This window comes from Bos javanicus, chromosome 9 (genome assembly GCF_032452875.1).
Source record: "Bos javanicus breed banteng chromosome 9, ARS-OSU_banteng_1.0, whole genome shotgun sequence".
Lineage (NCBI taxonomy): Eukaryota > Metazoa > Chordata > Mammalia > Artiodactyla > Bovidae > Bos > Bos javanicus.
The window spans coordinates 24,206,398-24,229,158 of NC_083876.1; the positions used below are offsets into that span (position 1 = coordinate 24,206,398).

The 22,761-nt window shown below is 42.9% G+C and overlaps 1 protein-coding gene across 1 annotated transcript in view; it reads right to left on the reverse strand.

The window, feature by feature from the left end:
* RSPO3 (R-spondin 3) overlaps positions 1-17,671 on the reverse strand; it is a 94,164-nt gene extending 76,493 nt beyond the window's left edge. The window contains exon 1 of the mRNA XM_061427344.1: positions 17,042-17,671. Within this exon, the coding sequence (XP_061283328.1) occupies positions 17,042-17,138 (97 nt within the window). The 5' untranslated portion in view covers positions 17,139-17,671. The remainder of the gene's footprint in view (positions 1-17,041) is intronic.
* Positions 17,672-22,761: the final 5,090 nt, after the last annotated feature.

Sequence of the window (22,761 nt, forward strand, 5' to 3'; positions counted from 1 at the left end):
CTGGCAACTGACAGACTTACAGCTATCAATTGATGTTAGGAAAGATCACGAACAGACTTACATAGAAATCCAAATAACTTGTTGACATGCACTTGCCACACTGGTGCTTTACGTATTAATAGATCTGATTGTATGTTCCATGTCGTGGTCAAAGGTTACCATAAAAGGTTTGGAAAATGCCTCTGAGATATGAGCAAAAATGCACTATGTTTAAACGTACAATATTTTAATGTTTGTTTGATAAAAGTAATTCCAGTTAAGGAACTAATGTGAAAGTTCAACTATAGAAATTGTTCAGTGCCAAAAAAAGAAATTCACTCAGCTAAACCATGCTGCTCCATTACAAGCCTTACCTAACAATGCCAACCACTTTTATGGTTTGCATGGCAAACTTCCTATGATTGTCACAAAGGTCATGCTAAATGATGACTCCTATTCATCGGTCATAAATTTTCAAACAAGAAAATACCAGGAGACTCAATAAATTCCAGTGTTTTCTGTTGATCTGTCTTCGACTTTCCTGTGTTTTCCTTACAGTATGTCTACTATCCTTATTTTCCAGAGAAAAACCTGGATATTCATTCGGCTTATTTGTAAACACTTTGATTTCCAGTTGTATTTATGCAAGCCTTACAAAAGAAAAGTTATACAGCTTAGAGTGCTTAACAGTTCTCATTTACTGTAAACCAAATATTGTTTAATTCTGGTTTCATGTTTCTTTTTTCCTTAACCACCGTGATGTGCTACGAAGGCAGGTTTCACGTGTGGTTTGCTCACTTTTGTAACCTCATCACGTACTAAATGTTCGATAGATAACTGTTGAATGAACAAATGAGTAAATTTATGCTGTTTTAATAAGGGCTAAGTTTAATTTCAACTTTTCCCCCATTAGAACTTCTTTTCCATTTGTTAGTTTTTAAAAATATGATCTAAAAAACCCCATGAAAGTACAAAGAGAAACTTCTGCTGCATTCAAGCCCTAACTCCATATTCTTGAAGTTTTGATGAATAGTTGTTAAGTTTAGAGAATGCTACAAGGAGGAAAGGGAAAGTTCTTTGATCTTACTGTCGCAGGGACTTCAAGATCAGTGTCCTGCTTTCAAATAAAAGAAAGATTAAAAATCAGATTTTATAATGGCTGCAACTGAATCACAGACTAAATGATTTGTCTAAATTATACAGCATAACGTTAATCAGAAATCAATTCACCCACCCTCTAGTGTGGCATTTCTCTAACCATAGTCCAAACTCACAAAGATCAAGATTCTAAAAAGCCAAGGAAAAAGATATTTTCCTTCAATGAAGTTTATCAAGTTTCCATTTCATCTTCCTTAAATCTCTTTTTATTTTCTTTGCTAAATCATCAACAAATACAGGATTCAAGTGGGATCCAACTGGAGACTCAGCATCAAATGGTTGTCATAATAAGTTAGACTCAAAACAAGGAGGAGTAAAATCTCATTGTAGATATTTTAATAATATTCTTTTTAGAGCATTGTTTTTCTAAAATGAGTTTCAGCAGAAAAAAAATCCTATGGAAAGTGAAGAAAAATCCTACTCCTATAAAAGAAGAAAAAATTACATATACTAATAAGAAATCTTAGATTGTGACTTATCAATATAGAAACTGAATTAAAATTCTTGGCTTTTTATATTTTAATGTAGGCCTTAAATCATCAAGGGAAGGTGGAAACAATAATTGGTATAAAGGATGAATACCTTTTCTAATCAAGTATCACAGTAATCATGAGTATAGCGGGATTGACTTAAAATTCAGTCAGTGAAGCCTCCAGTGCTTTCAATTACTTAGCTGGGCAATCCCCTAGTATAGAAAACACTTGAACATGCTACGCAAACAGGACGGCACAGAAGTGGACTAGTGCTCTTCCACCCACTGAGGCTAGGGTACCACCCTGTTTCAACAAGTGATATTTGATATAAGCATTAGAGACTAGCCATTATCCTTTTTAGTAGTTCTTGAGTAATACAGAAATGAGAACTTACACCAGATAGGATCTCAGATGTATGACTTCATTTTTTGGGGAATATGGAGAAATAGCTAAGAACTGTATTTGACTGGCAGGGTTGATCAAAAAATCTTAATTGCCCCTCACTTTTTATTAAATCATTAAAAACACCAGTAGCCAAGTTTTACTATTGTCAATTTAATCGAAGTCATTTCCCCTACATTCTGTATACATTAAAACATGTCATCTCTCTGGTGATAACTTAATATTTTGCAGCTCAGGTTACATAGAGTTCAATCGAACTCTTGTCTTGATTTTTTTTTTTCCCCTTCACCTTTTTCTCTAGTGTCCCATATCGGAATCTGTGCATCAGATAGCATAAGGCTTGTTGTTGCAAACATTAATAAGATCTATCACTTGGGAACACTTACTTACACTTTGTTTCATCTCTAATGGAAAGGATTTCTCTAAATATTTACACCAGAACAGTTGTCAGAATGAATCCTGCAAAATTGCTGGCATACTCCCAGGAGCAGGGAGCTGGTGTTAGGGGGAGGGGAGATTCCTGGTCCTTGGTTGTCTAATCTTAAGCAGTCCTAGATTTTCAGGAAGCTTCTTGCTGGAATATGAGGGGTTTGTATTAACAAAAAGGTACTTCAGTGTGTAGACCAATTCAAGTGAAGTATCTGAACAGCCACTTTCATTTATTGCTCTTGTAAAAATGGCTCTCCATTGGCTTTAGGTTTAAAGTAAAAGGGATGGTTTAGGTTTCAGAGACCCAGCAACAAAACTGTACATGAGGAAAGAATCTTGTACAGGAAATGTGAACAAACATTGAAATCATTTTATGCAATGGCCCTCAAGGTGCTTTAATATATAGAAATGTCTTGTTCCCTCCATGAATTGCTAAGTGAGAGAGTCAGCATGCAAGAGTTAGACAGGAGAGAAGTGAAACCTGCCAAGATAAATGCCAAGATAAATGTTAACAGTGTTTTATAAATTAACTCCGCTGTCTGTGTGTTTGTTTTTTCTTTGGGAGAGCCTAAAATTAAGGCTATTCGACTCATCTTAGTAATGGTTTAGAATTTAAGGGGTGGATTGAGGAAGTAAGTTTGGGCTAGAAAGGGCAGAGAAAATATCCTGCACTGGAAAATCTCGGAAATTTTCACTTGAAATATGTTCTTATCTGATGAATGAGGGTATTTCTGCCCCCAAAGTCTATGAATGAAGTAGTTTGGTTAAAAAACGATTCCACAAAGCTTGCTGGGTTTGTAAGCACTCCATTATAGTATGGGCAGTTTATTAAATTCAAAGGCAAACAGTTGACAATGAATTCGAGAACGTCAATGAGATGTCCACGTGGGTACTGAAAACAGTAGAAGTAGCCTGAAACGGTCTAGAGCTACTCATGCTGGAAATCTCCCTTATTCTATTAGAAATTAAATGTTGAATGGGCACATAATGCTCACAAGTCTGCAAACACATACGAATTAGGGCTGGCTCCTGGAGGCTCCATGCTGGGTAGAATGGCACATGCCATTGATTATACTGGGGCCAAGAATGCATCGACATGATCCTGCAAGTCTAGCTGGCTTCCAAGGGAATCCCACTGATCTATGTTAAAAGCTTGGATTTACATCAAGCTCTGGACAGAACTGGAATGCTGGATGGATGTCTTAGAAATATGCTACAGGAGACACTGCCTATTTTAAATTACATTAGTCTTTGTGGAGGGGGCTACAAGTTAACATCTTAATATTGACATCAAATGAGTGTGTGAACTTAGACCAGAGGGGCTTAAGGACACTACCTTTGGGCTTTACTTCTTGTTACCTAATAGTAATGAGTGTCCTTTTAAACTTAGATCAACAAATTGGTCACACATTGGGAAATAAGACTGAAATCTGTAACAGACAAATCTTCAGGGACTCAATGAAAAGTCAAACTATTAGTTGCTCAGTTGTGTCTGACTCTTTGCGACTCCATGGACTGTAGCCCACCAGGCTCCTCTGTCCACGGGGCTCTCCAGGCAAGAATACTGGAGTAGGTGGCCATTCCCTTCTCCGGGGGGTCTTCTCGACCCAGGGATTGAACCCAAGTCTCCCACATTGCAGGCAGATTCTTTACTGTCGGAACCACCAGGGAAGTGGCTCAATGTGTGGTCCTTTAGCTTGTGGCCAGGCAACATTCAGGTTCAGGTTCAGTTCAGTCACTCAGTTGTGTCCAACTCTTTGCACGGACTGCAGCATACCAGGCCTCCCTGTCCATCACCAACTCTCAGAGTTTACTCAAACTCATGTCCATTGAGTCAGTGATGCCATCCAACCATCTCATCCTCAATCCTTCCCAGCATCAGGGTCTTTTTCAATGAGTCAGCTCTTCGCATGAGGTGGCCAAAGTATTGGAGTTTCAACTTCAACATCAGTCCTTCCAATGAACACTCAGGACTGATCTCCTTTAGGATGGACTGGTTGGATCTCCTTGCAGTCCAAGGGACTCTCAAGAGTCTCTCAAGACTCTCAAGAGTCAGGCAACATTAGTCTATATCTTTTGTATTTCATGGCAGAAACTACATGTCATCAAAAGGTATGATACAAGTAAGCACATTTTGCTGCTAAATTTCCAAAAGTTAAGATTCTTCCATTCTTAAATCAGCTCATGGCCAAATTTAAGACCAAAGAAAATCAAATACATGATTTCACTAAACTGCTATCATATTGATAGCAGATCATGCTAACTCTGGCAAAGGGCATGAGGTCAGAGTTTACTTGCCCAGTGCTACCTGGAGAATGCCAGTTTCTGCAGAAGGCTGGCAAGAATAAGAATGTGACTTCCTGCCTTTCTGTGGGTTTGAAAAAAGCAATATCACCCATCCATATGTTTAAACAAAGAGAGACTCAGGTCACAGGAGTCTAAGGTTTAAGATCATAGGAGTACTGAAATATACTGACATCATTCTGAATCATAAAAGAATGTCAGACTTAGACCACATTTAGGACACTGATCAGTGGGGACTCTGTGTCTTTGTTCAACTAAAGATCCAACACTTGAGGTGACAGAGTAACCTTTCTGGGTATTTGAGGCAATGCCAATAGTTTCAAAGGTGAACTTTCACTGAGATTATTAAGGATAGATACATATGTGCTACTTGAATGTTTTCCTATAGAGAGGTTTAACAATCTTCTCCCATGCTAAGTTGCTTCAGGCACGCCTGACTCTTTGTGACCCTGTGGACTCTAGCCCTCCAGGCTCCTTTGTTCATGGGATTCTCCAGGCAGGAGTACTGGAGTGGGTTTCCATGCCCTCCTCCAGGGGATCTTCCAGACCCAGGGATCAAACCAACTTCTCTTACATCTTCTGCATTGTCAGGAGGGTTCTTTACCACTAGAGCTTCTACTTTCTAACATATTGAGAGCTTAAAATTAGAGCACCACTTAGCTCTTAATAATTTTGACTGAGCTACTGACAGCGACACACCTCAAAATGGTATCGTTTTCAGTAAAAGAATCCCTAAGTTTGCTCTTGGTCTTTTCCTAGGAGGTTTTAGACCTCCTATCCTGTGTAATGTACTTCTATTTTCTTATTTCCAAATATTACTTCAGTAATATTATATCTAAAATGACCTTAGGATGTTTACAAAGATCCTTTCCCTTCCCTCCCCATCCTAATCGGACACCTCTTATACAAAGACTCAGGCTGCATTCCTTGAGTTCTTTTTATCTACTCAGGAAGGGAGGAGGAGAGCTTGCAGTGGTGACAGCTGGAGCTCTGTATGTGTGGTTTGCCCTCGTGCAGGCAGACAAGGTGGTTTATAAGATGACCGTGATTTGCCCTGGGCACGTATACTGGCGGCATGTTTCCATCTCGTGCATGCGTAGGGTGAATAACCTATTGAGGAAAAAAATTGGTGGAAAAGCATTGTTTTCTGGTGGGTTTCCTGCTGCCTGTAACTCATGATTGCTCCCAATCCCCAGGGACAAGTAACTAGGTCTGACCACGGAGCAATGGCTCAAGCGTGCTGTGATGACCCTCTGCCCCCAAAGCCTGGCTTTCCTCAGTCTAATTGCTTTTGGCAATTGTGGTTATTGGGATTTGGCCTAGTGACTCCCTGGAACCCAAATTCTCCCAAGGAGCCCCCTTAACAAGCAGAATTAAGTCTGACAGGAAGCCCAAACTTCCACTTCACTTTTACATGGAGTTTTCCCTGGTTTATGGCAAGGTCTGAACATCGTTCGTGGGCTAGAAAAGAATAATAAACAAGATTTAATGAAGATAACCACTTGAAGAAGAGCACATTAGGGGGGAAGTAAGAACAGCAAGTTCAAGAATAAACAACTTACTGCAAAACGTCACCCATTAAGATGCAGTTAAAACTATGCGGTTTATAGTAGTTTCATTGATCACCAGTAGTCAATCTAGAGTTAGTCAGGAATTGTAGAAATCATAAAAGAAAAAGATGTTTATTTCTTATTAGAGGCTATTTCCTAACCATTTTGCTTTTCCTGAAAACAAAGAGGACTCTAGGGCACAATCATCTTGTAATACATGAAAACAGTTGTTTATGATTCTGTAGCTCTGAAAAAAACATCTTTGGTGCGGCTGATACCTCATCTTCCATCCTATTTATTGCCTCCCTCAGCCCTGCTGTAGTTCAGCAGCAAGCACCCTGACTCCTGAATCCACTTCTCTTGGCAGCAAGGTTCCCGTCAGGGAAACCAACAGCAGTGTCTGTTACACTCCCCACATATCCTACTGCGTGCACTTTGCTATCTCTCCTCCGACTCTCTGAACAAGACGATTCTAAATCACATGATCGTGGCTGCACCAGTCAGTGCCACAAGTTTAAACAGGACTCACCTGATTAACAATCTGGGGCTATCAGATAAACACAGGCTTTACATTTTAAAACTACTATCTGTTCAGTGACACAGATCTCATCTCTTATCATAATCCCCACAAGTCTACTTTGTTTGTCTAGCTCTCATGTAACTGGCATTGTTTTCAAATTGTTCAGTTGTCAGTGTTATCTTCAGATGAAGGTTTCAATAGAACTTCTCAGTTTTGACTGCATCTTAGCATCACCAGGATTGCTTTTGAAAGTGCAGATGTCCAGGTCCCCATCCCCAGAGATGGTTGTATCTGGTCTAGGGTGGAGCCTGACTATTTTTTAAAGATCCCCAGGTGATTCTAATTTGAAGTTAGGGTTGAAAAGCACTGTACCAAGGCCCATAAAGCAAGAATTCAGGGTGGAGGTTACTGTTAATGCTCATGGTAAAAGGAATATAAATAAGAGATTTTATGAAGCACCATAAAGATAACTCTTCTGGATAACAAACACTAGCCAGTGAAATATCTATTGTGGTTATAAATTACATAGAAGGATTTTGATATTTAACTGCAAAATTACAGACTTTGCCCACATTCTCATGCCTTAGTCAGTCTTCTCTTGAATTACACACCATAGATGGGAAGAATAATCTTCAAGTACTTCATATAAACTGTGCTATTCTATTGCTTCTAAGCAACTTTCTATGTTTAAAAACTATCAGTAGGACAGGTTTAAGAAAGGAGAGGAAAAACAACCAAGAAAGGAAAGAGATGTGGGAAAGAGTATTAGAATACCAGAAGCAACCTCGGGAGTAAAAGTCTGAAGAAGGCTTGTGGTTTGTTAAATGAGGAGGAAGAGATACTAAGCAATGAGAGTAAGGGAAAGAGAAAAATAGGGTAGGGTTTGAGAGCCCCTGTCCCATCCCCCGCCATGATTGCTTCAAGTACTCCAACCCCAACAGTTGAAGTGACATGAGAAAATCAAGGAAGGCCATGAGTTTTGAAGTCAGTCCTGGGCTGGAATCCCAGGTACCACATCTTACTCAAGTGACCTCAGGCAACTGATATGAGACTACTGGCACCTGTCTTACAGGTTAAGTGTGAGCACTCAGTGAGATAATATTTGCAAAAACATCAAGGACAGAGTCTGGCACCCACAGGTGATTAAAACACAGCACCTATTTAAATCATCATCATCACATTACTCACTTTAATAAATGAATACAAATGCACATTCAGATAGAATGCATGTGAATATAACAGTGGTTCTGAGAACTATAAAACTACAGCTGCCACGAGGTATCTATACACACTTTGTCATAACATTTCACCTCTTTCCTATCATCTAAATGTGACTGACTCTGCCTCTTCTTACAGGACAGCCTTTGACGAGATGACCGTGTTCACATATGTGAGGTCCCATTGTATGAGGGTACATAACAGTGGGAAAATAGCTGCTCCTTTTCTTATAATCAAGTATATGTTAAGAAAATGGTGTTCTAAAATAAGCATTTCACAAATTATGTGATTTTATATTGTGTGGTGGTGGCTTGTATTATGTGGTTATAAAATGGGGGCTGCTTTACCACTTACTCTCAGGAATGTGCTTTGTATTGGGGTATAATTATAAATGTGCTTACCAGCTAGTTTTCAAAGGGCAATTTTTGGGAGTGAATATGGTGCACTGAATTATTGTGTATTCATTTTAGAAGGAAGTTTTAAGGTAACTAAATCTCAATCTCATGCCCCTGTCAGTTGCTCAGAAGAAGGAGAACAGGCATGCTAGAAAATATACCCTGCTTCCTGATACAGAAGACCCAACTTGACTAGGAGAAGCAAGCAAAGGCATGGGATCTGGTTGTTATTGAGTAGTAGTGCTAGTCACTCAGTCATGTCCGACTCTGCGACCCCATGGACTGTAGCCAACCAAACTCCTCTGTCCTTGGGATTCTCCAGGCAAGAAGACTGGAGTGGGTTGCCATCCCCTTCTCTAGGGGATCTTCCCAATCCAAGGATCGAATCCAGGTCTCCTGCATTGCAGGCAGATTCTTTACCCTCTGAGCTACCAGAGAAGCCCTAACTGGTTGTAACTGAGGCTAGACAATTACTTGGTGGGCATGTTGCAGAAGTAGTTCATGTTCTATATAGATGGACTGAATTCCTTTGTTTCAATACATTCTGAGAATTTGTGTTATTTTATTTTATTTTTAAACTCTTTATTGGGATATAATTGATTAACACTGCTGTGATAGTTTCATGTGAACAATGAAGGAATTCAGCCTTACATATACATGTATCCATTTTCCCCCAGACTCCCCTCCCATCTAGGCTGCCAGGTAACATTGAGCAGAATTCCATGTGCTATACAGTAGGTCCTTGTTGGTTATCCATCTTAAATATAGCAGTGTGTACATTACCATCCCAAAGTCCCTAACTATCCTTCCCTCCATTCTTGCCCACTGGAGAATTTCTTATTTTAAGAGAGGGTACTTTGAAAAATCTGCTTGAAAGTAGAATGCTATGAGTAGATGCTAGATCCAAGTGGAATGATATAAAAAAATCACTTTCACTTTTATACTTTAAGGAAACATCTGTCCTTACTATAAACTTTTTTAGGTCTCCTAAGATCTGTGGCAAACTAATACAGTTCCACAGCTGATGAGACTTTCAAGTATGATTTTCAGTTGGAAGTCTTGGCAATGTAAAATTAAAGCTCCTGATACCAATGACTGCTCTCTTATGTGCACAAAAAGGGCTATAAAAATGAGAAACCACAGTTGAGAATGATATACTAGGCTCCTTAAAACAGGTGAAGTGAAGTGAAGTGAAAGTGGCTCAGTCGTGTCCGACTCTTTGCAACCCCATGGACTATACAGTCCATGGAATTCTCCAGGCCAGAATGCTGAAGTGGGTAGTGTTCCCTTATCCAGGGGAATCTTCCCAACCCATGAATTGAACCCAGGTCTCCCACATTGCAGGCAGATTCTTTACCAGCTGAGCCATGAGGGAAGCCCAGATGAAGTGCTTTGCTTTTCACCAGACCTGAGTCCTTATACTCCAAAGTGTGGTGACAAATATGGCTCTCTTCCTCTTTTCCTTCATATGCACTCTCCTGCTCAGTTACTATCATAACACAGGGTCTTATAACTTAAACCTGGGCCACTGCAATTGCCACTTCCACCCCCAGCACAGGCCACTTCTAAAAGCCTGACATGTAAGGGAGTTCTGAAGCATCTCTCTGGTTGGGATTCCAAACCAGTTCCCTGTGACTCTTACGTCTAAGGACACGATGAACTTGCTGAAGATGGAGTGTGTGGACTGATGCTACGGCTATGGTCTTCTGGCACTAGAAATTGTGATGGGGGCGGGGGGTGTGTGGAATATCATAATTAATTCAGTCTCTATGTTGATAAGTTACTTATTAATCTTTATATGATGAATTTACATTTTACTTACAATAAATGGATACTTCTTATATTCATTTATATTCTTCATCTACTAAACTGAGTTAAATAAGATAGCTAAGTTTAGAAGAAATAACTCCCCACTTCTGCTCATGCTTCATGCTCTTATACCAAAAGATTAAAGGTTGAAGAGACTATAAGAATCATTTAGCTCTAAAATTTTAACCAACCACCTCACTTCACAGATGAGGAACTGAAGCTTTGTGTGGTATAAGGGCTTGTCTGGGTTATTCAGATATTACAAGCAGCACTGGACCTAGCACCCAGGACTTCTACTTCTCAGTCTACTTTTCCCAAAACACACTTGGAATTCTCCCTCAGTGATGTCTTAGGTCTCAGGCACTACCATGGATTTATGTATGTTTGCTGTTATCCATCAAATTATTAAGGTCAGAGGGAAGCCTAATAAAGTAGTAATTTGAAGACTGGGTTGGATGCTTGCATAAGGCATAAAGCATAAAGATAGTTAAAGCTTATTAAATATGTATTTAATTGGGCAATCATATCCTTTAGTACCATTAAATTTTCTTTAAAAACTTTCAGAAGAATTTTAGTGACAGCAGATGGTAACTAGCTCCTTCGCCAAGATTACAAATAAGGCAGAAACATTCTCATCAGATAAGAGGCACCTGCAAACATGTCTTTTTTAAAATGAATTTTTTAAATTATTCAAACTTTTTATGGTTTGAATAATTGTGAATAGTGAGGAAGTGGGAAGAGAAGTTAGGTAAAAAGAATTCAGGTCTTTTGCTTAAAAGTTTCATGTTGCTGAGATACCCTCGGAGCAGAAAAGTGGGATTTCTTAATACTCAATGGCATCTTCAGCACCCCACAATCCTTGAGAATGGAACATTCCATTCTTTTCAGCAGTGTTGGATAACTACTTTAATCAGAATACTAGTAATAATCCTGAATGGGAAACATCTGATGGACAGAACTAAATAAATAGAAAAAATGGACAGCATCTTTTACAGATATGTATTTTATACTTTATATGTTTATATGCTATATGTTTGCTAAGATATAGTTACAAAGCGTTTCAAACTTACTAGGTTGGCCAACATATGGTAAATTTAAGATAATCCAATCATTTTAAATCTTACGAAAAAATTCACAATCAAGAAAGCAACCCACATCTTTCCTCAAAATCAAAAGCAAGGCAAAAAAAATCTATATAATTTATGATGCAACATTTTTACAAATGATCATTCTCAAAAGAATGCCAGTGTACAATGTGCTGTTCAGAGAAGAAAAAGTCCTAACTAAGTAAAACATATAATTTCAACACACTGTCTTACATGATCCTTACCATGCTCTCAAAACTGAATGATGTTTTCCTAATGGTAACCAAAGTTGATTCTTACATTTCATGAAACACAATACCCACTCTGATGGCATTTCAAGAATTCACTACTTGGAAAAAAATATTTTGGGGGCTGGGGAGAGTGAATAGTGAGGAAGTGGGAAGAGAGGTTAGGACAATGTCCAAAATGAAACATTTGCATAGAGATAAAGCAGGGGGAAGATGATTTAGAAAACTGTTGTATGTGGAATAGTTTTATTTTTTGATAGTTTATTCTTGTAATTGCAGAGGGATCATGTTGTCTTAACTCTACGTAGGGATCTGACAGCATACAGTGTTCTATCAATAATACATAGAATTTAAAAGAACGATTGCATTTTTTTAAAAAATGATTAACCATTTAACTAGAAATATTTGAAATAGTAGCAATCTGGAGATCTCTGTTCTAATTAAAATAGCCTCAAGTGATCAGATGACTAATAAACTTGTTTTGCAGTAGTGTGGCGAGAGTTTCTCCATAATTTGAAAATCAAAATTAACTACATGTTGTAATTCCCCATTCATCACTTTCTGGGGACCTAATTTGTAAAATATTAAATTCCAGGAAATATTTAATGGAGAAACGATTGAACGAAACTTATTTACTTACTTACAAGCTAAAAGGCCGTTCATATTTCATGCTTAAAAAATGCTGAATTAATGACATTGATCAATTTTATGCCTACTATATTGTCAATGACTTTACATAGAATAACTTGGGACTAAAAAGACAAAACTATCATTCTTAATGCTCTTAGTAAAATCATTCTACTGAAGTGATAAAGGGTTAAAATAGTATGACAAAGAGATATTTTAAGAAACAATTTTGATAGTGTAATAATGATTAAATTAGAATTCACAAAAATAGATCTTTGCTTATATTTAGATGTTGCCATCACTGCTTACTTAAGAGCCTGAATTTGGGGCTTTGATTCATGAAGATATCATATGATATGTTGCAGAATATGTTTTCTCTAGCAAATTTTACTCGTATCTCCATCCATTAAACAGTGTTTCTCTCAAAAACAAGGTAGACTGCGACAAAGTAGACAAGTGGAAAAAATGCACTGTAGTCAGTATCCAAACCAGACACACTTTCATTAAAGTTAATATTACAAAATGTATAGCAGAATGAACGATTTTTCTGTCTTACAGTTAACCTGTTTTCCCAGGTAGTTATATAATCATCAAGAGTGTATCATAATTTCAGAGAATGGCTCAACAACCAAGATATCATGAGCAGCGGCCACTGTATTCATCATTTTTCAGTTTGTCACCATGAAAATAATTTCTCTTGTGTTCTTACTCCTTTATTTCAAACATCTTTATTAAATATTTTTAAAAATTTTATAGATTGTACAATGGGAGCTTGGTAATTATGATGCATACAATGGCTTGTCAAAACCTGGATCTGTCTGTAACCCAAGCAATTAAACATGAATTAATAGATGGCATCAAATAAAAAGGATACCGTAATGGCATCTGATGTTTCTCACAATAGCATTCTGGCATAATATGAACCCACAATGTCTTCCTAATAACCAAATAGTATATTATACTTAGCAAACTATCAGGTATTTAACTCTTTGACACCAATCATTAATATATAATACATTAGAAAGAACAGTTCAAAAACGTCCAGTCAACCATAAGAGCTTATTCTCCAAACACAGGATAAATGATGGTTTGGAGACAATCAGATTTATTATCTAATACTCCTGACATCTACTCACAGACATGGATTAGCATATAGCATAAATAGCAGGAGACAAGTTCCATCCAGTATTTTACAGCTTTGTATATATTACTTAGCCTCTGTTTCTTGGGTTCTTTCCCTGTAAAATGGGTATATTAATACTGGCCTCTATACCTCAAGTGGCTATACAGGGTCCCTAGCAAATAACTCAAGTTAAAGTGTGGTGCAATTGTAAGATACTGTGGTTATTATGGCAAACACAACCTTTACTTTTACTAGCAGATAATCTAGAATTCAGAAGCTAACTCTATCAAGTAGCAAAGGCTGAGTGGGAAATGATTTTAAAACTGGATTAAGGATTCTTTATGTAACATCCTCTGAAAACATTTCTGGTTGAGGACTGTTGAATGAGGATTGCATTCCATGTTTATCTTAAGTAAATTCAACTTAGTCAACTCTAGGAGCTGTATATGAATCCAAGTAGATAATACAGTTATTGGTTATTTTTTCATCCATAACGCCATGGTGGTGGTGGTTCAGTTGCTAAGTTGTGTCTGACTCTTGTCACGTTATGGACTGTAGCCCACCGGACTCCTCTGTCTATGGGATTTTCCAGGCAAGAATACTGGAGTGGGGTTGCCATTTCCTTCTTCAGGGGACCTTCCTGACCCCTGCTGGAACCCACACCTCCTACATTGCAGGTAGATCCTTATCCATAACCCAATAAGTATTTTTTAAAGTATCAAACTCCTGTTTAAAATGCTGTTTCTTTTATAAAAGGAAACAAGAAACTAGTTTGCAACAAAGTAGAGATAAATGGTATACCAGTTGCCTGAGGGAAACCAGGATTACTGATATAGCTTTATCTCCTTTATCTCAGGATTAGTCATGGCTCCTTATACTTGATAATATTTAACACTGCAAATGAATTTTTTTTTGCAAGAAACTTTTCCACCAAAACATTTTCCACCAAAACCGCTTTAAAATTTTTGAAAAATATTTCTTGCACCTCAATTTTCTATCATTAGTTAAGATTTTAAAGTTTAGGATAGTGAAGCTATTTAACTCTAAGGACAAAATGGATACCCTTAAATACTTTAATTGTCTCTTGAAGAATAAAGAAGAAAGACTTTCTTTCTAGAATACCTCTACTACCTTATTTTTCATTTAAACAACTTTTTCGCATTCCCTATTTGAGAAAACTCTTCCCCCCAGAGATTTCCCAAACAATGAGTATGTGAACATGCAATCTGACCTAGAATTTCTGGATTTTTGAACAAATCTCTCTCTTTACCCTCTTACCCCTTCCCCATTCTCAAAATAAACGAACAAGCCCCATGCTACACCTGCCAAGAGAATCTGTCTCCTCAGAGAACGCAAGGGGTCGCCCCTCTCCCATAATTGCACCAGCAAACCCCAGTAGCAAAGGCAAGACTCAAGCGTGAAGGAGCAAGGAGCATCCCCTGCTAGGGGAATTCTCTCCCGCCTCACACCCACATTACATTCGGAATTTCAACACAGTTTCACCCACTCCGTCTCTCATCCCCGCTGCACAACAAGAGGGCGCCTTTGACTTGGCCTTGAGACGATGAAGGCAGATCAAAAAGCAGCTCGTCTTTAGACTCTGTAAATCCTCTCCAGTCCAAGCCCAGAGGTGCATCATCCCCTTCTGCTCCCAGAAGACTTGCGGCAGCACCACTGGGCAGCTTCCTGCACCGCTGTCCTCACCAGGGAAGTGAGAACCAATGGGTGGTCAGCTTTCTTGCCGGTGTCTTTCATCGCAAACAGCCCTCCCCCAACCCCCACCCCGGAATCGGAGACAACTCTAATAGACATGCAAGACCCTGTCCTTCCCCTGCAATTGTGGGGCTCCTGGCCCTGGGATCCTCGGTAGCGTGAAAGAGGGTGTGAGCCACGGGCGCCGGGTTGGGTACTGGCTGGAATATGGGATGGGAAGGCAGGAGGCTGCGCTTGTGCCTAGCATCTCTCTTTCTCGCCATCGACCTGCAGGAGACACTCAGTGCCCTAGAGCCAGACTTTGCAAAAAGGTGAGCTGGGGACTGCCAGGAACCAGGGCAAGCCTCGAGTCCCAAGCCATTTGTTTTGTGAGGCAGCCGCATGAGGCAGCCACAAGGCTCGAGTGGAAGGGTAGGTGGAAGAGTTTTGAAGACTACAACCATTCAGAGGCCAAGAAAAATAAATTGGATGCCCTGACATGTTTAGATTAGGCCCTCCTGCCCCTTGCTACGCGATCCTAGAGGCAGTGAGGCTGGGCAGGAGCCCCTGGCGCTTTGGTTCAGCTATGTTTTTTAAAGACAATTTTCAGGTGAATCAGACCTTGTCTGCTTTAGGCAAGCGGCACAAAGGGGGCTTTCAGGGGACCCTCACGTCCAGGGACAGGGCACAAATAGCGGCGGAGAAGCGATTACTAAATCTCCATCTCACACAAGCCCATGCTGTGTCTTCTGCGCTGTTACCCACGCTTACCCCGAGGGGCTTCGCGGGCCAGCGCTGGGAGCTGGCTCTGCGCGCCGGAGCAGGCGCCGCCAAGCGTCATTGACTCCCGGGCGGCGGCGGACTGAGTTGGTCAAGGCAATAGCATCGTTCTCTGCGCCCCGGGAAGCTTTTTCCCTCCGGGTCCCCGCCAGCGCTCCCTACACTGGCGCCCGGGTCGCTCCGGCTCTATCTGCGAAGAAGGGACTCCCCACTTCTGCACAGAAGCCAGAGCGCCCAGCGCGCCAGCCTTCCCGGCAGCAAGGAGAGGTGCCTTTCTCGGGTTTGTCTCCTCATCTATGGAAGACTCCACCTTGAAACAGACCAAGCCGCGATGGGGGTGCCCTTCGGGATACCCGTTTCATCCCAGCTACCGCACAGTCCTAGGAAGGCTACACCAGCCAACCTTCCGAGTAACTGGAGTCAGGATAAGGGGAAGCGAGGAGGCGAGCCAGAGTCTTTAGGGGGACCCCACCCTCGGTATGTGTCTGCCCCCAGGGGACCCACTTGAAAGGGCCTGAGACGGTAAAAGCCCTCCTGGGTGACAGGCAAGATTGTCACTGGAAACCTGGCACCCTTGGCTCCCAGCGGCTGGCTCTGCATCTCTCGCGATCCCCGGAGGGGTACGCCGAGCGGCTCCGCCAGCGCGTAGGCAAGCGAACCCAGAGCGCCCGGCGCGCCCTACCGTTCCACTCGCGCGTGGCTGAGGGTAGCGGCCGCGCAGGCGCTGGCTCTCGGTTTCCCGAGGGGCGGCAGAGCTCTTCGCGACCCCTTTGCCGAGGGAGGACCCCGCGAGGTCTCCCCACGCGAGGTGGCGACGCAAGGTGAGCGGGTGCCGCGGCCGCGCCTCCCCCGGCGGGCACTCAGTGGGTCAGGGGCATCCCGCTAGCCGGGCGTCCGCGACGCCTGGGGGCTGGAGGCTCCTGTCCCAGTCTTGGGGGGAAAGCACACATCCTCTGAGCTGGTCTTAAAGAAGGAGCAAACTTTTCCGCTAACCTGCGGTTATGGGGGCGCGGGAGGCACAGGAGCGCCGGGTCCGCCGGACTATGGCACCCAGGAAGATGCGGGGCAAGAGAGGAGCGGCCGAAAAGAAGGCGTGAAACACAGGAGCCTCAACTGTTACCTCCTCTCCAGGCGTGGGGTGTTGGGTGGGAGGACTGCCGCCGCTGTGAGCCGACTCAAGTTAAGGAAAAGCGACCCGACAGGTGAACGCGGCGGGAGGGAGCAAATGCGTAAAAAAGCCTGCACTTACTTCTTCGCTGGCGCCTTCCCCGGGAGGCGTTTTGGCTGCCGATGTATTCCATAAAGTTCAAAATGATAAAAAACCAAGAAATCAGTCGCAAGTGCATAGTAACCCAATAATGTTTCCCTTCCTTTGCTCCTTTTTTTTTTTCTTTTGATTGTTAATTAAGATTGACTGTTTCAGAAATACACGTAGGTGTTAGGCGTATGGAGAGAGCAAGCGCTAACCCCAGCTGCGGACAACTTCTCCACTCAGATCCGACAGGCGAGCCGGGATGGCAAACGCAGCGGGGTCGGGTGGTCAGGGAAACCAACTATTGTACTTTCAAACTGTCCGAGCCCTGAGCTGCGGGGGCTCCCGTGCGGTGGCTGTCAATGCCGCGAGTGAGGGTTCCAGAAGCAGCGAGCGGCCTCGCCAGGGTGGCCGCAGGTAGCATGGTGCGCCGCGGCTGCGCGGGATCCGGGCGGGCGGTGGCGACGGTGGCGGCCCCTGGGGCTTTAGAGGTGGCGGAGGCAGCGGCGGGGGTCCCGGGAGCGGAGGGGAGCGGGCGCCGTGGGCACCGCGGCCATGGCCAAGGGGCGGCGGAGAGACCCCGAGCTGCTTCTGCCGTTCGCAAGCAGGAGCGGCTCCACTGGTGGAGGGAGGGAAGAAGGGAGGCCGCGAGGGAGGGACAGGGCGAGGGAGGGGGAGGGGGACGGCCGCGGGGGGCGGGGGGAGCTTGGGGGCGGGGAAGGAAACTGCTGGAGCAACAACCCCGAGCGACCTCAATAACTTTCAATTTCAAGAGTGAAAGAGGGAGCTGGAAAAGTACAGGCGTCGCGATTTGGCAGAGGGACGGGAAGAGGCGCCTAAGGGGTCTCGGGTCTGCGGCGGAGCATCTCTGGACGCGGCGAAGAAGGCGGGAGAACGGGAGCCCGGGGCGGGGGGAGCCGAGGAGGCACTGCGAGCGCAGTGGAACCCCTCCGAAGGGCGGCTCTCGCGGGGAGAGGTGGGCGCGCTCCGGCTGCGAGTGTGGAGGTGGAAGGTCCCGCGGCCGCGAGACCACCCCGTCCCTCGCCCCCGTTCCCCGCCCCGCCCCCCGGGGCCGACTCCCGAGTTGGGCGGGTCTCCGCCGCCAGAGGCCGGGCGCGCTCCGCTCCTCCCGGGGGCCGAGCGTCCCGGCTCCCTAGCGCCTCGGCTCCCGGAGCCCGCGCGCAACCCCGGCCCCACGGCAGCTCGCTCCTCGCCCGCCGGGGCAGATCGCTGGAGGGTTTCCGGCTACGGACTCCTTCCCCGTCTTCTCGAGCCCCTCCTCTGTTGCTTCTCTCCTTTCCTTTCTTTCTTTTCAATAAAAGTCGCTGCAGTTGGTCCGGCGCAGGGCGGGTGGTCCGGAGGAATTTCGGTGGACACTGGCGGTCAGCCGGACCGCTGGTTACCTGCCCGACGCGGGTCGGACTCAGAGGTGTGTGCCCTCACACAGTTTGGAAGTTCAACTGTGCTGCGACTTTCTCCTAAAGGGAGTCTCTGCCGGGGCTCTGGAAGATTCCTCCTCCCCTCGGGCAGTTCCCTCCACAGTCAGCTCGCCCTCGCTCTGAGCCGTTCTCTCTCTCTCTCTCAATCTTCTCGAGAAGATCTCGTGTGCAATTTGATTTCTCATCTGGGGGATTGGGAATGATCTTGGGAAAGCTTTTTCCCGGTTTGGGCTGGGGGAGGAGGAGAAGGTCCGCTATCCCTGTTCCCAGTGCAAGTAGGGGGTCCTTGGCAGTGGAAAATAAGGTTCGTTGTTCTCCCGAACCTTCGCCCCCCTCCTACGCCCCACCTCCGTCCGAGGTGGGAAAGTTGAGGGCTGGCCCTTCAGAGCAGGGTACACCCAGGCTGTTATTACTCAGTGGTAGCTTCCCATCTCTTTTCTCCAGTACCACAAGTCGGAAGAGCTTCCAGTACTTACTGAAGAAACTGAAAGTCACAAGCCCCCAAAGTGATTTTAATGTAAATTTGTCCTCTGTGCTGTATTACTCGGAGTGTCTGTCTCCAGGGTTCTGCTCTATGGCCTTACAACTTTACACAGCCCCACGCTTCTTAGAGGTGGCTTTGAAAAAGTCCCTGATTCATAGACAGCTTGCTAATGCGTATGCTCAAAAATTCAGGTTTAGAAAATAGCTAAAGCCTTGCAGAAAAACAGTAAGATCTGTCTTTTCCCTTCTTTTATCCATTTGTAATCTTTCTTACTGGTTTGCCTTAATTTATATGTTGATGAATGAGAGGAGGAAAAAAAAAGTGATTGCTTCTATTCATCACATTTTACAAGCTTGCAATGCTTCATTCAAATTGTTTGTGTCTATGAAGATGTAGCTGTTATTCATCCCCAAAGTGAGGAGATGAAATGGCCTGGAAGCAATAGGAAGGAAACATGAAATAAACTCTGCTGTGAAGGTGCTAAAAATTAGAATCTGAGAGACTTGCCTTTCCTTGTGAATTCCTTAATTAAATATCATCTATTACTTTGCATACCTGTATGGGGATTTTGAAGGTAGAAATAGTTTTCTTTAGCTTCTTTATTCTGCAGAAAACAACCCATCAAGATTATCCTTTGGGGCTTATTTTAAAGATTGGCATTTGCAACATTTCTCTTTCTGTGGTGGAGCTGTATTTTCTATACATCACACACACACACTCCCTTCCTTAATCTGTTGCATAATGTCCTGTTCCAAATGACTGAGTCTGTTACTTTGAACCAGAAAAGTTGCAGATAACAGGACAATTCCAATACTGATTGTCCAAGGAAGAAGCTACTCTAGTTTTCTGTGCCCCTCTGGGCCAGCCTTGCTTTCCTTCTTAATGCCTCAGATCCTGAATATCTGCACCATAAAACGTGGGGATTTAAAGGCTGTGGGAGGCTCCCTTTGAAAAGGACTCCAGAGAGGGCTTTTCTAATCCTAGATACTTGAGCCGGATGGGGTGAGGTTGCAAAAAGGGGATGTAAAAAAGCAATTTGGCGAACAAGTTCAGGGAAATAAACACAAAGAAAGACATTTACTTTTCACTGTGTGTTGTGCAGACATACGTTCATTTGGATGAGGGCAGGAATGGCCCTGTCAATAAATAAACAAACAGTGAGAAGCTACGGTTCCTGAGCCATCCCAGAAAAGATGCAGTGGGCAGGAAAAGCTTGTCAAGGAGCTGCTCTGAGGAAACATAAGGAAAACATTAAATAAATGGCTAGTGTATTCTTTCTCTCTTGACACTATGTGTTAGAATAACTTTTTCCTGATCCATGTTATCATACTATTAAATGCGTATTTTCTTTCCTGGCTGAGTCTTACGTCCCCTCCACTGTCCTTGCAGCTTATGGAAAGCTTGCCATGGCCTATTTTGTGCAACATAGTCCTTTTTTTTTTTTTTTTTTTTTTTAAATCAAGGAAACGATGCTCACAAAAGCATGTGGCTGCTGATGGATTCTAGGGCCCAAGCCTAAAACAAGTTAAAAGCCATAGGCTTAGCCTAGAAGTCAATTTTTGCTTGCTGTCTGTTTTTCTCCAGAAAACATTAAAGTTCCAGGGAGTTTAGATAACCAGGAGTTTGAGTCAGACCATGAGGACAGAAGAGTTTTGGACAAAGATAGAGGGTTAAACACATCCAGACTAGTTACTGCAATTTCTCATCTCTCCTTTCTTTACTTCCCCCACCAGGCAGTGACAACAGTAACACGTTATTTTTGTCCCTTGCAGCAGTGGCACTTTAAGGAAAGAAAATGATTGTCATATTGTTGAATCCATACTACAAATATGTGAAGGGGGTGGGAGTGGCGGTGGTGGTGGAGGCGTGCTGCAGAAAGAGAGAGCAAGCCCAAGAGTTTGGAATGGGACATCACTGGTAGTGATGAGAGATGTTTGGCAAAGTTTGGGCTGACATCAGTCATTATACCACAAAGCTAACATGCAGACCCTGAAAACGCTCAGCTCTCCAGTTACTCAGATCTGGAGGCATCTGAGTGAGTTAAGTCAAGCAGGGTACTGCGGGTGGGGTCTGTGTAACTGATGCAGCTGGAAGTCACTCCTGAAACAGAGAGCAGACAGCAGTATTTAAAAGCTATTGAAATGAGTAGATGAAGGAAATGACTATTTTTAGAGAGAGTAACAGAGGAGACAGAATTATTATAGCAATTTAAAAAATGATTAAATCGTTATATAGCATTAAGAACATGAGAAAATCAAGACCCATGATGCATTACTTTCTGTCAATGAGAAAGAATGTTCTTCCTCCCAGATGAAGTTATGGGACACTTAGAAAGTTGTGGTGAGCACCATCTGGTGTAAGGGCTTCCCAGGTGGCACAGTGGTAAAGAACCTGCCTGCCAATGCAGGAGATATGAGAGATTCCAGTTCGACCCCTGGGTCAGAAAGATCCCCTGGAGTAGGAAATGGCAATGCTCCTCCAGTATTCTTGCCTGGAAAATTCCATGGACAGTGGAGGCTGGTGGGCTACAGTCCCCTGGGGCCACAAAGACTCAGACACAATTGAGCGCACACTCACTGTCTGGTGTGCCTGTTTTTAAAAACCTTTCACAAGTCAGTTGATTACTGAGCTCATTTAAATAGTGAATGTCTGGTAGTACTTAATATAAATTATTTACTACCTCAGAAAATTTTGTTTGACTACAGAGTATTAATAGAAAGAGGCTGTGTGTTGTGATAAGAAGGGCAAGAAATCTAGGGATCAAGGTGAGTCCTTGTTCTGAATTTGTGATTGTGTTTCAGGTTTCTTTATCTGAAAAATGAGGGAATCCAATCATCTGCAGAGTCCCTTTTAGCTCTGAAAATAATGGCAATATATCCAGAAAAGAAAGACATGCTTGTAATTGCAAATGTCAACGCTATTTCTAGTTATGTGACATCACAGCTTTCACTCACAGAATTATGTTTAACTGAATAGGTCCAGATTTAGAAATCTGCCTGTAAATGTGTTGATTTTCTGGAAATGCCTAAGCTCTTACAAGAATCCTAGATGACTGGCCTGGCAAGTCAGATCCAGGACTAGTTTCATCTGTCTAAATGTCTCTAGACTTGGGGACAAAGAGGAACAAATTTTAATCCTGGATTCTGGGCACATGCCCAGAGAGATTAGGGAAAAGGACTTCTGTGCCTCATGGAGATACTACTCAATCTCTTTTTGTTTTTAGGAATTGTAAGTGGGGAAGGCACATGGATTTCACTGAGTGTGTGGCCTTTCCTTTTATTCTGTGTTATTCCTTTCTTTTTCCTACTCCTGTCTTTGGATGAGGATGATATCCATGTCTCGTTTGTCCCAGGAAATGCTCCAGGAAGTTAACGGTGAAGCTTGAGTGGCAGTGGTCACAGATTTAGGTGGAAGGATTACTGTCAATGACATTCAAATCCTATAAGATGTCGTGGGCAAGACTACATGATAATTTAAATGAACAACTTTTTTTGCATGTGTTAACATGTTAACAACTGCTCTTGAATGTGTTATCTCAAAACAGCCTCAAAGCACATGATTTCATAGATGAGACAACATAAAGTCAGAAAGATAAAATTGTTTGCCTAAGCTTATATAGACACTCTTTGGTTATGTCACCCTCAAGAGCTATGTTCTCTGCTCTCCCTGACCCCCAAGTTGTTGATTTCTATGGAGTAGTCACCAGAACTTTCTTCCTCTGGTTCCTGATTCAGTTCGGTCAATGGGACCACCAGGAGGAGATCAGAATATGGGAGGAAAGAGTGATTCTGCTC